The sequence below is a fragment of the Tympanuchus pallidicinctus genome, unplaced genomic scaffold (genome assembly GCF_026119805.1).
Source record: "Tympanuchus pallidicinctus isolate F22 unplaced genomic scaffold, pur_lepc_1.0 scaffold1, whole genome shotgun sequence".
NCBI lineage: Eukaryota > Metazoa > Chordata > Aves > Galliformes > Phasianidae > Tympanuchus > Tympanuchus pallidicinctus.
The window spans coordinates 6,966,807-6,981,362 of NW_026294618.1; the positions used below are offsets into that span (position 1 = coordinate 6,966,807).

The 14,556-nt window shown below is 36.5% G+C and overlaps 1 protein-coding gene across 4 annotated transcripts in view; it reads left to right on the plus strand.

Moving 5' to 3' along the window:
* Nucleotides 1-14,556, plus strand: part of ATAD2B (ATPase family AAA domain containing 2B) — a 72,976-nt gene that overhangs the window by 22,730 nt on the left and 35,690 nt on the right. For all 4 annotated transcript variants that reach the window (XM_052688047.1, XM_052688066.1, XM_052688056.1 and 1 more), the window contains exons 9-16: nucleotides 1,795-1,893; nucleotides 2,665-2,776; nucleotides 3,613-3,728; nucleotides 4,500-4,674; nucleotides 5,460-5,548; nucleotides 6,598-6,757; nucleotides 7,674-7,764; nucleotides 13,465-13,776. In XM_052688047.1, coding sequence (XP_052544007.1) covers nucleotides 1,795-1,893; nucleotides 2,665-2,776; nucleotides 3,613-3,728; nucleotides 4,500-4,674; nucleotides 5,460-5,548; nucleotides 6,598-6,757; nucleotides 7,674-7,764; nucleotides 13,465-13,776 — 1,154 coding nt within the window. The remainder of the gene's footprint in view (nucleotides 1-1,794; nucleotides 1,894-2,664; nucleotides 2,777-3,612; nucleotides 3,729-4,499; nucleotides 4,675-5,459; nucleotides 5,549-6,597; nucleotides 6,758-7,673; nucleotides 7,765-13,464; nucleotides 13,777-14,556) is intronic.

Sequence of the window (14,556 nt, forward strand, 5' to 3'; positions counted from 1 at the left end):
GCCTTCTGGTATGCGGTTGTTTGCGTGGTACATTTCTATTACCTTCTGATTTTAAAAATGTTGTTTGTTTCATTCATGCATATGGATGGGTCTTGAATTGTGTATCAGGTTCAGATCCTTATCAGCATATAAGAATGAATTTCACAGCACTTCACAATAGCATTAGAAGCTTTGTGATGAGGAATCTGGAAGCAGACTGGAAGCAAGTGTGCTGCAAGTACCAGGAAGGGATTTGTGCACTGCACAGTAACTTTTTCTTTAAGGGTTCTATTTAGTATTTAATTCTAAAGCAGCAATTAAAATAATGCCCTTCTGCTTTTCTACAAGATCTAAAAAAAAATGAGTAATTTCTTTCTTTTCATTCAAGTTGAAAGTAGCATTAGCAACTTAACACAGCGTTAGCTGAAAATGATTTTTGGCTTTATCTTTTGTGTCCAAGAAATCCGTAGTTTACCCAGCTCTCTTGCAAGCAGCTGAAAGGCTCTTATTTAGCAAACTAGATTAGATTGTTGGTGTGATAATAATTTCAATCAAAACTTTAAGAAGTTCTACTCAGTGGCAGAATCCTAATATCCTGCGAGTTCCTTTGAAATATTAATTACCATTTATCATTTAGGAGAGTGTTTCTATTGCATGTCACGCATATGCAGCATTTTAGTGTATAATCTCTGAACTTCTACTTGCTAGCAAGATGCAGAGGGTTTGAAAGCAGATATCCTTGGAGGTTGGTGGCCCTGCATGTGGCAGGGGGTTGGAGCTTCATGATCCTTGAGGTCCCTTCCAACCCTGGCCATTCTGTGATTCTGTGATCCCTTCAGTTTTAACATGCTTATTTTTCCACTACCATTTTATTTCTACTTCTTGGGATGTTTTACACTCTTGAAGAAGTTCTTTCCAATTGCGTAATGTTCTCTTCGATATGTTTTAAAATGCATTTAATTTTTGGTCCTTTATTTGTTTTGTTTTAGCAGAAAGCCTCTCATCAATGCATATCATGTTCTTTCAAATGTTGCAGCTCACCATATTCACTAAAGATGCAGGAGTTATTCTGTGAGCCAAACCTTGTTTGCTTGTGCAAAAAAGCTGCTTTTTTTTCACACCAGTTAAAAAACAAAACAAAACAAAAAACCAAAACCAAAACAAAAAAAAAGACCTCAAAAATTGGACACTTTCCTATACAGAGAATCTAATAATGTATTGATGGTATTTTCTGAGAGTTTTCTGAAATACTGCAATACTGCCATAAGAAATGGGTCATACAGATGTTGAAAAGTGAATGACACACGAGTAGTTTGTACAAGTTCTGCTGTGCAGATGTAATCTCCCCTTTTATGAAGTTTTGCTGTAGAAGGTATGGAATTAAAAAAAATATTCTGAGGGAAGCATCAAACTGAATAAGCAGATCTTGGTATTTCTGTTGTGTTACAGATGGATAAGCTGTTGGGAAACTTTTTTTTATAGCTATCTGAACATCAGCAAGTTGAGGACTGGATACTTAATGACACTCACTGTTATTTATGTGAACTGGACCACATCTTAAAAAAATTTGCTGTTCTAGTGATGTTCACGTTGATATTGGACATCCTTGAGACTGTAAATGATGATATCATCATCCCCTCCTCATGATTCTTTTGATACTCAGTACAACAAGAATTTGTGTGTGTCTGGTAAACCTGAGCAATACATTGTTTGCTCTTTCAATTTGATTTTATTAAAAAATCAAAACATGCTGTTCCACTGTGAAAAGGACTGTGAAGAGGATAGAGTTTGATATTTATTTTGCCATTTGAATAGGAGAAAGAAGCATGCCATTCACAGCAGCGATACCACTTCCTCAGATGAAGAACGTTTTGAAAGAAGAAAATCTAAAAGCATGGCCAGAGCAAGAAATAGGTACCAAATCATCTTGAGTCTTTAGGAGGGTTTCATTTTTATTATGTAGCAGAAAATAAACCACTCCAAAGTGATAGTGCGATGTTTGTGAGAGAGAGCTTTAGATGGATTACAAGACATAGCTCATTTCAGCTGGTGGAATGCTGAAGTAAGTGAAGCTTCTTTGTATACTGGATCAGGCGGATGAGAGTTATGGCTGATCTGTAAGATTATTATTATTTTTCTTAACTTTGACTTTTTCCTTGACTTTTTAAAACTAAATATTTTTTTAATGTTTTCCTTACTCCGATATGTTCTGTTAATACTTTTCTTACTACACTGAATTTATGCATTTCATCAGTGCCAGCAATGGGTGTCTCATTTTTTTGCTCAGCATTCTTTTCTGTGTTTAATGGAAATATGTCCATTGTAGCCCTACAAACTGCAATACATATACAAGCATAACGCTATGGTTAAGGAACTCCTAAATACAGAAGAATAATACTAAAATATTAGCTTTTATTACATTATCAAACTGGGAAAGTCATCATCTTAGATGCTGTCAATTTCTAATGATGCTTAGGAGAATTAGTTATTTGTTCTTAAGTTCTTTTAACTCAACCTGATGAATTTTTTTTTTCTTAATAACAGTTTTGAAATTTGATGAAAATTGGGTAGGCTGATGTCCATTTTAATTCAGTGGGTGAAGCCATTCACTCTCTTGTCTTTGCCCATTCCTGCCAAATGATTGAAATAAAACAATATTTGATTTTTCTTGCTGTGATTGAACAGGTGCCTGCCTTTAAACTTCAGAGCAGAAGATTTAGCTAGTGGAATCCTGCGAGAACGTGTGAAAGTTGGTGCAAGCTTGGCTGATGTTGACCCTATGATTGTTGATAAATCTGTAAGTTCAGTTAAAAGTTTTTTCTTTTCCTTCCACCAGTTCTGCATAAGTAGAATTCACCACAGCCTCTTATTGAAATTGAAGTAAATTAATTATAAACTCGCTGATCTTTTTTGATTGTTTCAAGTCTTGTCTGTTGCGCTAGGATGCGCTTGCTCTTGGCCTCTAAGTTATCATCAGGCTGCATACATAACATAACTGAGCTAAAATACCTGTTTCTCAATTACATTTCTTTGTTTGTAGCTGGTTTTTAATTACTGTAGTAGAGAAATGTGTGCTATCGTAAGCAGGGCGGAAACAGGTGTAAGAGCTGATGGTGGAGCTGACCATGGTCCTGTGCAAACTTCATGCATGGTGTGTGGATCTTCACTGTTATCTCTGGCAAGCCTGACTGAAGGGAGTGTAGTCTAGGAACCCTCGGTTTGGCTCAAGATGAAACCTGTTCAAGTGCAATGATGTGTGTTGCTCATGGTGTGTAGTGTGAAGAATTTGCTGTTTTATTAGCAGAACCAAACTAATGTTTAGAAGTACTGAAGTATATTCATGGTATGATGTGCCTGAGCTTAAGATTGCTATGTATGTAGATATTCAACCATCCTTGGCATACTTAATTTGCAAACCAGATAAACCTCCCCTCTGTCACCGATAATTGACTTGGTCGACTTTTTAAACTTAATTGAGCTGCAATTTTAGTACAGTATTTTTTAATGAATGTTGTTGTTTGCAGTTTTTCTTTGAATATGTTTTATAATTAGAGACTCTTCTATGAAAACCTCTTGCTTATACATGCTTTGCTTTTTTTTTTTTTTTTTTTTTTTTTTTTTTTTTTTTGTAAGGTTCGTTTTGATAGTATAGGGGGTTTGAGTCATCACATCCTTGCACTTAAGGAAATGGTAGTGTTTCCTCTTCTCTATCCAGAAATATTTGAAAAATTCAAAATTCAGCCACCAAGGTAGGTGTATTTGCTCTTTTTTTTTTTTTTTTTTTTTTTCAAAGTTTGATTAAACTTGAAGTGTGCTTCAGTTGAAAACACATAGGAGATTGCTTCTTTCCTTCAAGTGTTTACAGTTAAAATAGACTTACGTGTCTGCTACTCCACTTGTCTATCAGAATGTAATAAACAGGATGAAGAGTTAACAAGAGTCTAATTTACTCTTTTTGTGGTAAAGTGAACTTTTTAGTGATTTGGTTGAAGAATTCAGATATTGTATTAAGGCAGCCTTAGTAGCTTGACTTTTTTTTTGTTAATTTCAATCCTTTTGTCAAATGAATGACTAAATTAAGGTAAGTGCTGATTTTATTTTTTTAATAGAAGTAATCACAGTAATGTTATGTTGTGATTTTAATGTCAGTTAATAAGCCATTTTAGTGTGAGATTTAAATGGGTACACATAATCTAAGTAAGAGGAAAATTTTGAGATAATTGTGTTGTTTTGAAGGAGTAAATCTCTCCAAAGAAGTAACAGAAACTGTCTTAAAGCATTGCTGAAGAGTTAATATTTCAGGAGTTATTTCAGTAGAGTAAAACAATCTTTTTGAAGCTTATCTATGGAAGCATAAAACAAACATAGATTTTATGACATCACATTGAATACATTAAGTAGTAATAATAGTACTTAAGTCTTTCTTCTCCAGGCTCCCTGTCTTCATTATAAAATTTGACTTGGAGTTTTTCAGGAGACGTAAAATAAGTTTGTGACTGTGTTGATCCATTTATCTTCAGGGGCTGTTTATTCTATGGTCCTCCTGGAACAGGTAAAACCTTGGTAGCTAGAGCTCTAGCTAATGAATGCAGTCAAGGAGACAAAAAGGTGGCTTTCTTTATGAGGAAAGGAGCAGACTGTCTCAGTAAGTGGGTTGGTGAATCTGAACGTCAGCTTCGACTCCTTTTTGATCAGGTTAGAAAAAAATACATCTTGTGTATATTCTGTGCTTTTTTGTTGTTGCTATATCTGCACTGTGTTCTAGGCAACCCAAATTACTTGCAAATGAAATTAAATACTAAATAGCTTATATATTTAGATGAACTAATAAAGGAATGTACAAATGATAGCATTATTTTGCTTTGAGAACTGAGAGGAAGATGTCTCTAAACTTGTCCATTAATAAAGTGGACAGAGTAGTTTGGGTAAAAATTGGAAAAAGGGGAAAAAAAAAAAAAAGAAGAGACAGTGAGTGTGAAGTTGTCTGTCACGTTCAAGATATGCTGTGTAGAGGAGGATGTGGGACTGCATCTGCTGTGTGTGCATTTTAGTACCCTCATTGGGCTTGGAAAATGATGGATGGAGTCTCTTATCAAGCAGTGAGACACAGTTGCACAAACAAGCTGTTTTCTGACAGATGCCTAAACAAATGGATTATGTGCAGATAAGATACTGTTCTCTGTAACTCAGTGTAAGGTGTCTCAGTTTATGAGCACTGTGCTGTCTTGAGTCTCTCAGACAGTAAAACTGATACACTGGTGCCATCTTGCTTGTTTAAAGGAGAATGCATCTGTTTCCTTTGAAACAGTATTGTTGAAAGTTGAGTTTTATTTTTAGACTGCCCCTTTTAACTAAGGTGTTGCAGTGTGTGTTATTTTAGCATATTATTGCTTGGTAAGAAGAATAAACTATTTCTGATGTTGATGGAATAATTGTGAATTAATGGTGAATTGATTTTTTTTTCTTTTCTTGCACACCAGGCATACTTGATGAGACCCTCTATAATCTTCTTTGATGAAATAGATGGTTTGGCTCCAGTTCGTTCTAGTAGACAAGATCAGATTCACAGGTATTATTTTTTAGTGTGCTATCAAGGAATACACATTATAGAATAGAATAGAATGATGTGGAGGAGATCTGCAAGTATCTTAGAGTTCAATTCCTCCACACAGGACCATGTTATTTTGGTAAATTCTAAAGCTCAATTTTATTGAGTTTTCAAGAAGGATTTTTACTTTTGCGTAAGATCCATTACAGTAGAAAGGACAGATTGCTGAGGTTTTTTTGCTCCAGAAAATTACCTTTTGAGCTTTTCAGACAGACCGCAATTTGCTGTCAATCAGCTTGTAGTGGTGATGACCTGTCAGTTGAAGCATCAAGTAAGGATTGGTTGCTGGTTTTGTACTATAAACAGGTTATCTGTTACCAACCTGATAGAATAATCAGCTGAAAACACATTCTGAGATTTTTTTCAATTGCAGTGTTCTATGAATGAAGTGAACTCCTCTGTCCTTTTGATGACTGAGTGATGTGGAAGTTTATCTAGATTTACTTCCATATTATTATTATTTTTTTTAAAGCATATTTACTGCTAGATGTAATTTTTTTCTGGTTGCCCTCAATCTCAGTTTTGCTGTGCCCATTAAGGCAGCATGGTTGTGTTTCTCATATTATAGACATACCGTGGCATATTGTATGCACGTCTCCCATGACTCAAATGAGGGGAAAAGGAGGGAGGTTTGGGGTCAGCAGGCTAGTTTATGGGCTTCAATTTGATGCGCCTTTCTTCCACTCAGTGCTACCCCACCACTTGCTCTAAATGGGATGATGCATACGCTGTTAATGGAAGAGATCCCTTTGAGTCACAGCAAATGACTAACTGAGCTCACATTCCCTAAAACGTTCTGTAAGGAAGGAAGTTTGAATTTGTTGTAGTGCCTACTGGAGTTGTAATGCTAAGAGTAATACAGGTGATATCAAAAGAGTTCTTGGTTTGAAACCTGACATAGTAGCACGGTTTTTCTTTGACTACGTACTTTTTGAAATTAAGAGTGAAAGAGCAAAAATTATTACGCTATTGCCTACATTTTTGTTTATTGATTTTGAAAACTCTTCTAGTTCTATAGTGTCTACTCTTCTTGCCCTCATGGATGGACTGGATAATAGAGGAGAGATAGTTGTTATTGGTGCTACAAATAGACTGGATTCTATAGATCCTGCACTCAGGAGACCTGGTCGTTTTGACAGGGAATTTCTTTTCAACTTGCCCGATCAAAAGGTAAAACTTTGAAAGTAATTTTTTCTTGAACTTAAAACATATGAATGTCTGACAGCCAACTCATAAAAAAGCAAATTGCATTTGTTCTTGGAAGTATATTAAATTTTGTGAAGACTTGTTTAGTAAAAACACATTGATAGTGTATATGAAGTTGTACTGAATTCCAAATCTTCAGAATATAGTTACAACAAAAACAAAGATAAACTGTTTGCATTAAACTGGATAGCTTAGCTAAAACCTGTGTTTTTGTATGAATTTATATAAGGAATGTCAAATTTTGGGACTTTGGAAGTTTCAGTAAGAGAAAACATATTTATATATACTACTGAAAGCACAAAAATTGTATACGTAAGCATAAAAGGTAATTTATTAATGACAGGAATATTTCAGCTCATTGTTCTATATTTTTAAGAATTCAGCCTTAATATTGCATGAATTCATACTTACCTACATCCAAAACAAGTTTATTTTTAACTTGTTTGAATTCTTTGCAGTTCTGAAATGAAATACTTTTGCAATTCATGTGTATATACTGTGCTACTCAGCAAAAAATTAATTGGTGAGGCATTTGGCAGTGGAAGCTGTGAATCACATATATACAGCACTTAAACATTCAGTTATAAAGTTGTGATAATTCTTACTAGAACATGAATTGTGATCAATTCACATGTAATACTGGTATTGATAAAACAGTTAAAATATGTAACTAGTATAATGGAAAGATTACTGCTTCATATAAAAGTGTAAAGGAGGGGAAAACCTTTGTTCTCGAGAGGTCTTTGCATGGTGAGTTCTATTTTATGCACTTCAGGGACATGTCAAGGGAAAAGAAGTTGATATTTATTTGAATAAATAATATATTCAAATCTTCTGACAAGGGTTTGTCTTGCTAACTTTATTTTCATCTTTAAATCAGGCACGAAAGCACATTTTACAAATTCATACCAGGGATTGGAACCCCAAACTGTCAGATCCTTTCTTAGGAGAACTAGCTGAAAAATGTGTTGGTGAGTGTTACCATGTTAGTACTTCAACTATAGATGCTTTCTCCTCTGTGTGAAACTTGGAAAATTTATTATATGCATCAGGGTATTTATTGTTTTTACCTTTTTGAACTTTTGTACTTTCAACAATGTTGTTTTTTGTGGTAAAACATGCTTCTGTCTTACTGAAATACAAAATCAGTAGCTAGTAGTTGTTTGGAGGTAAAATAATATCATTTTTCCTTTCTGCAACTTCCACTTGTCCTTTAATAGGATGCATATCTACAAAAAGAGATAAATAGAAGTGGGAATTGGAATCACCAGGTAGATCTCCCATTAAAATAGAGACCTACAGATGGAGTAGGGAAATGTGTTTCTTTTTTTCTGCCTACATATGGACAAAAAAAATCTGCACTTGTTTTTTCATTGCCCGGCATGTTCTCCTCTGACAGAAATCCCACAGACTACTCAGCCTTTCTAAAGGTGATTTTTTTCTTTACAGATTGCTAGCATAGAACAAACCCAGAGTGTAGATGTAGGTGGGGGTGGAGGGAAAAAACACCACACCGTGAGAACGTTAAATATACCTTTGGAGCGCCCAAAGACCTGCTGTACTGAATGGAGGATGGTTGTTCAAGATAAACCTGCTGCTTAAAAGCTAATCAGAAATAAAACCCAATATTTTTATAGTGAATTTAACAGAGGAAGTGACCCTAAAACACACACCACAAATCTCTTCTCAACAATTTGTCATGCAAAGACGCATCCTCTGTCAGTCATCTGCTCGGAGAAGCACTGAAGTTCTCAGAAAAAGGACGGTCTCAAATATCTGTGCATTGGAACCCATCATCAGAGAAATAAGAACTTTAAATTGAACATCAGTCCATTCAGTCAGCTGCAGTACATCCGAATTATCCTCTTCATCCACAGGGACATCTATCATCGAAGCAGCATCCCTCCGCTTTTGATGCACAAAGACCTCAACATCTTCTGGTGAGGAGAAAACATAACTATCCAGCAAACTCCAATTTAAGCTTTGCCGGGTATAAGACAGCATGTGCCAAACCCATTTCATGTAAATTCTGCTTGATTTGTGCAAAGACGTGATGCTGCTTAGTGGGAGAGAGGGGAGTAGTTGATGTAAAACTCAAGTGTTTCTTTGAAAATTCACCATATTTTTGCATTGAGAACACAGTCATGTTTTTTAGAACTTCAGACCATAAGGAAAGCTGTTGGTAGCTTTGATCAGAAGGCATTCTTCATTCTCAGTAAAACTTGTTCTGTGGAAAAGTCAGCCATTCAGAGGAAATGCCCTTTTCTGTTTTCCTTGGCTTTCCTTTTGTCCAGCTACTGTGCACTTGATTTTCTCAATTCTGTGTCTTGGAATATAAATGTTTTCACACATCCGAGATTAAAACCTTTTAACTTTACAAAGATCTTTTGAAACAGTTGAAGAGTGGTTTATCTTCTTCACCTTCAGTTTGCATCATCATTTCTGTAAGTGAAATCTGCAGCAACTAATATAAAGCAGGTATTCCAGATTCTTTGTGTACCTGCAAATTGAACTTACTGGCCCACTTCTCACACTGATAAGAATTATTGTGCTGGTCTGTTTCCTCTTGTGTACAGCCTTTTTTTTATTTTTATTTTTTCCATTTTAAAACCTCCCCTTGCGTCCCTGAAAGCTTCCTACACCCAACAGGCTTTTTGCACAGCATGGTTTATACCTCTCTCCAATTCAGCAAGCTTGGCAACACTTACCTTACAAGCATGTGGATCCTAATGAAGAAACCTGCTGAAATACTACCAAAGCAAATGACTTTGGGGAAGCAGATGTATGTGTGACTCACAACTTTGTAAGATCAGGGGTACAATTTTAACAATATTACAAGGGGAAGATTCCAGGCCTTAAACACAAAAAAGTTATTTCTGAGGGCTGATATTTGTCCCAGGTGTTTTGGATGCCTTTTAGGAGATTTTTGTGTATGTGAGAATTAAAGAACACACTTCACTGAATTGCCAAGCAAATGCAATGAGTGTGTGACAAGTAAAGCTGCTTGGGTAGAACATGGAATTACTCTGAAGACCACACAATGATGTCTTTCTACTACTGTCAAAAAGCACAAGTACCTGGTACCATTTTTGCCATGTAAGTGTGTACTGGAGATGGGTCACAGCAATCCCAAACTTTATAATTGTTGCCTTTCTCTTGTGCTTGCTTTATTGTTCTGAACTATAACTTTCTGTAGGTAGAGAGGCTGTTAACTCAGTCTTGCAGGAAACAGAAAATACTGGAAACACGAAGTGTGAATGCCTTCATCTTGCAGATGAATTTTTTTTATAGTGTGAAGAGTGTTATTGAAATGATGTTAAGTAGAATTGTGAAGAAGTAAGCCATCGTACTCGAGGTGCTTGTTAAGCTTATTTTTGAAGGAACATTTTGTGACAAAATAGTATTTTGGTAGATCTTCCTGTCCTAATGTAATGTGGGAAAAGGAAGTTATGGCATTAATTTAAGCACTTCATACTTTTCACCAATGCATGAAAAACACCATATGTAGAAAACATTGCTTTTCACTTCTCTCACAGTAGTGAACTTTGACCAACTTACTTTTTTCCATTGGAGGAGTTGTGCACTGCAGAAACTGGAAGAATCATAGAATTGTTTGAGTTGGAAGGGATCTTTAATGGCCATCTAGTCAAACTCCCTGGCGCTGAACAGGGACACCTACACTAGATGATCTGCTCAGCCCTGTCCAGCCTTACCTTGGGTGTCTCCAGGAACGGATCTTACACCTCTGGCCAACCAGTTTCAGTGCCTCACTACCCTTTATTGTAAAAACCAGTGGTTGAGATCATTAAGTTAGATGTTCAGCCTAGCTCAGGAGCAGTTTGTTGTAGATTTTGGGGGAGGATATTGGGCAGAGGATGCTTTAAAGAGGACATAGTACCTGCAGTGTCTGCAGGGTAGGAACAGTAAAATATGACTTGTAAGATTTCAGTGACCAAAATGCATTCTTTGGAAATCTGTTTTCTGAAAGCTGGACTTCAGAACTATTTAGCACAGTGTGGTGGTGATAGGCAGAGCAAAATGGGCTTCCTTGAGAAGATTACTTAGTTTTTTGATGTGTTGTGCCAGTGTATTTTGCCTGCCAAAGTGAACGTCCTTTGTGAATTCTTCAAAATGGAAATAAATGCACTGAGCCTTGATTCAATAGTGTCAATTTAGACAGAAATAAATTCAGATTATTTCATCTAGGTATGACTCATTTTATTTATTATTCCCTTTGACAGCATTTGACTGTAGTTTTTTTCACATCTTAATCAGTGTGCATTTACTTCTTAGAAACAAAAAAAACCCTTCAATGATTCACAAGATATGGGTTTTTTTGCAATTTCCCTGTCGCTGAAATGGATGTACAGTGTACACAAGAGAATCCCTTAGAAAGAGACACCAATTACTACTCTTCAAATGTAATTGCTCCTGAGAAATGAAAAATAGAAATGGAGACTAATTGTGTATCTGATCACCTGAGAATGCAATTTTAGAAGTAGGCTACAGGCTATTATTTCCTAATTTTGCAGTTCCTTGGAGATGTGCAAGCGGTGATTAAAAAGACTGTTAGAAAGTGGTATTACAGCATTTATTAATAGAAAAATTGAAAAGGACCGAGCTCCTGAGCTGCTGGATCTTCTGTGACGAAGATGCTGAACTAGTTTTTAAGGCCACTGGAGTTCTCTGTATCTCTTGTACGTCTTTGATTTAAGCTTCGCTTTAGTGACCCTGGACATGTTAAATTCAGAAAGCTTGTTGCATGAAAAGCAGACTAATTTAAATGGGAAAATGCTACCTCATGTTGAAAGAAGAAAGCAAAACTTGGATTAAAAAAAACCTGTTTCTGTTGTTTTAGATGGACTTGTAGGTACTGTTTAATAAGTACATGTGTTTGACAAAGTGTGCCTGCATGGTTTTGATTTCGTGTTGGGGGTTGGTATAAATAAATAAACAGCCTTAACACTGAAAAGAATTACCTGCTGAGTAATATACGTGGACATACTTGAGCATATTTCAAACGTAACATGCATTTATTTCATTCTAAGGTAAGTTGTGAATGTGAATTGCTGGCTGCTGCTTAGGAAACAGTCTGTGTGTTCATGAAGTTTACGTAGTTAGTGACTAACTTTTCTGTGAACACAGCTTAGAAGCTGTATAACAAGTCTGATATTCATGGCATTCTTTCTTTGGTAGTTGGTTTTTTTTGTTTCTTGAATTGTTTGAGAATTTGAGGTGGAGTTTTAAGTCTCAGCCAATGCAAGTTGTCTTTGTAGCTGGAAAGTTGGTATCTTGTATTATAAAACCTCAAATAATGTAACTGAAAGATAAGGGTGGAAAATTGTCTTTCCCCCTCATCTTATTACTTCTTTATTCTTATTTCTTTATTTTTTCAATGCTGTGTATAGAATCAACTTTGTTCCTTTTGCTGTATTGATTTTTGTGAAAGTGTGCATTTCCATAGCACTGCAAGAACATTAGAGGATGGAGAGAAGCAAGGTAGCAGGCTTCAGCGTTGGGTCTTGGTACTGCCAAAAAAAATACAAAAATAGAGTAGAGAAAGTATGAATGGGAGGAGGTGGGGGAGGGGGAAGCAAAACAGCCACAAGAATTTACATGGAGAGTTGATGAATGAGTTTCTGTAAAAAACTTGCTTTTTTTTGCACAGTTGCAAAACTGTGAACTTAGGTGACAGTGGCTCTGTGCTATCTGTACTATCCTACCTTTTCCTCCAGAGACTGTGCCCCATTGGAATGATATTTGAAGTTCTTTGAAAGATGGAGCTGTAGTGCTACAAAATACGGCAGCGTATTGATGTCTCTTGCTGAGAGATATGAGAAAATTTGTAATTTAACTCTGTAATTTGTAATGTAGCTCTGGGGAGAAACCCCAAGCCACTGGAACTGTAGAAAACACAGAGGTATTAAATCCCTGGGTATTTCATAATTATCAGATCTGTGGTTCTTAATAATGACGATTAAGCAATTATGCAAAGCCACCTGTAGGTACTTAGAAGCTGGGCTGAATGAAAATTGCAATGCTTTTTAGTAGCTTTTCTACTCTTTTATTGGTAACATTACAAAACTATAAGAAGTCTGAAACGTTTTCCTCAGTGGTAAAAGTTCACATTTTTCTAAGAATCTACAGTATGCCTTTTTAACCAGAGATTCCTTCTCTTCTTTATTCATTAACTTTTTTCTTCATGTAATAGTTAGTTGCTTATCCTATATAACAAAACGACTTTGCTTTTAATAAATATATTCATGTAGAGATGTTAAGCAAACTAGAACAGCAACAAACAGAAAAACAGAAACCCCAGGGCTAGCCAGTTACAAATGGCAAGTATACTCGAGACAGCATTGAGAAAAAAAGAGTGATGACAGACTGAAAACCATGAGCTGAAGATAAATGCTGTGTAGTGAAAACAGAGGTCATTTGAACCATAGCGTAGGATTCATTTCTGTCTGTGTTTCAGTGTAACTGTACATAATTTGATATACAACACTGTCACTGGATTATAGCCTGGCATGTTTTGGCAGATGCTTTGTGGACCTCAACAACGAAGTATTACCAGTTGTTTTTAGCTGTAGGCATGCTTGAAATGTATGCAGCACAGCAGTGCTATTTCATGCAAGGTTATTTTGTTTTTCTCTCTTTTTTTTGTACACCAGGGTACTGCGGGGCCGACATAAAAGCACTTTGCACTGAGGCTGCCTTGATTGCCCTGAGACGACGCTACCCCCAGATTTATGTGAGCAGTCAGAAGCTACAGCTTGATGTTTCGTCAGTAGTTCTCAGTGCGCAGGATTTTTATCATGCAATGCAGAACATTGTGCCTGCTTCCCAACGTGCCGTGACGTCTTCAGGACACGCATTATCTCCTGTGATCAGACCACTGTTGGAACGTACCTTTGCTGACCTTCTTGAGGTTTTACACAAAGTGTTTCCTCACGCTGAGTTCAGCCAGAGTGACAAAAGTGAAGGTATGTGGGTTGTTAGTTGGCTTTCTTCGACTGCTAGCCTACAGCCTGATGTGTGTTTGGTTTAGTGTTATGTTCAAATGTGAATGCAGTTTGCTTGTCTGTTGCCTAATTTTTTTTTTTGCAGATTTTAAGTTGCTGTGCCATTTAATGAACCTATGTGTAATGAACCTATGTAGACCAATATGCTGTAGGTTTCAGAGTCATCTGGAAAAACAAACAGACAAACAAAAACCCCACATCCCTAAGTGATTTACAGCTTAAATGAGAAATAATAGAACATAATCAGATGGTACAAAAACAAACAACAACTAAATAGAGTCTTTCTCAGCATGTTAGGACCTGGAATTGGTGCTCCTGCCTGAGTGTCAATTACCTGTCCTCAATTTTTGCTAGTTAGTGGGATAAAACAGGCTGCAAAGGAGTTTTATGGGGAGCTCAGAGCTCAGAAGTGGAGAACATAGGTTAGACAAGATCCCTGGGCCTGTGGGGTGGTCATCTCCTGGATAATGAGGAAGTCCTGATGATTTCCTCACCTTGAAGTGCCTGATACACTTCTGATCCTGGAGCTGTTTCTGCCAGGTTAGCAAGTTGAGAACTAGTAGCTGTTGTGTCGTTACCTTTTTTTGCCAATTTAGTGAAGTCCAATGTGCTGAGGGGTCAGAAGTGTGTCAGAACTCTCCTGCAGTGGGAGCAGTTACGAGTGTGTTAGTGAAGCAGAGAGTAAAAAGGAACGTCACTGACTGTTTTGACTGGCAGTGATTCAGTAGGTTCTGTGTTTTG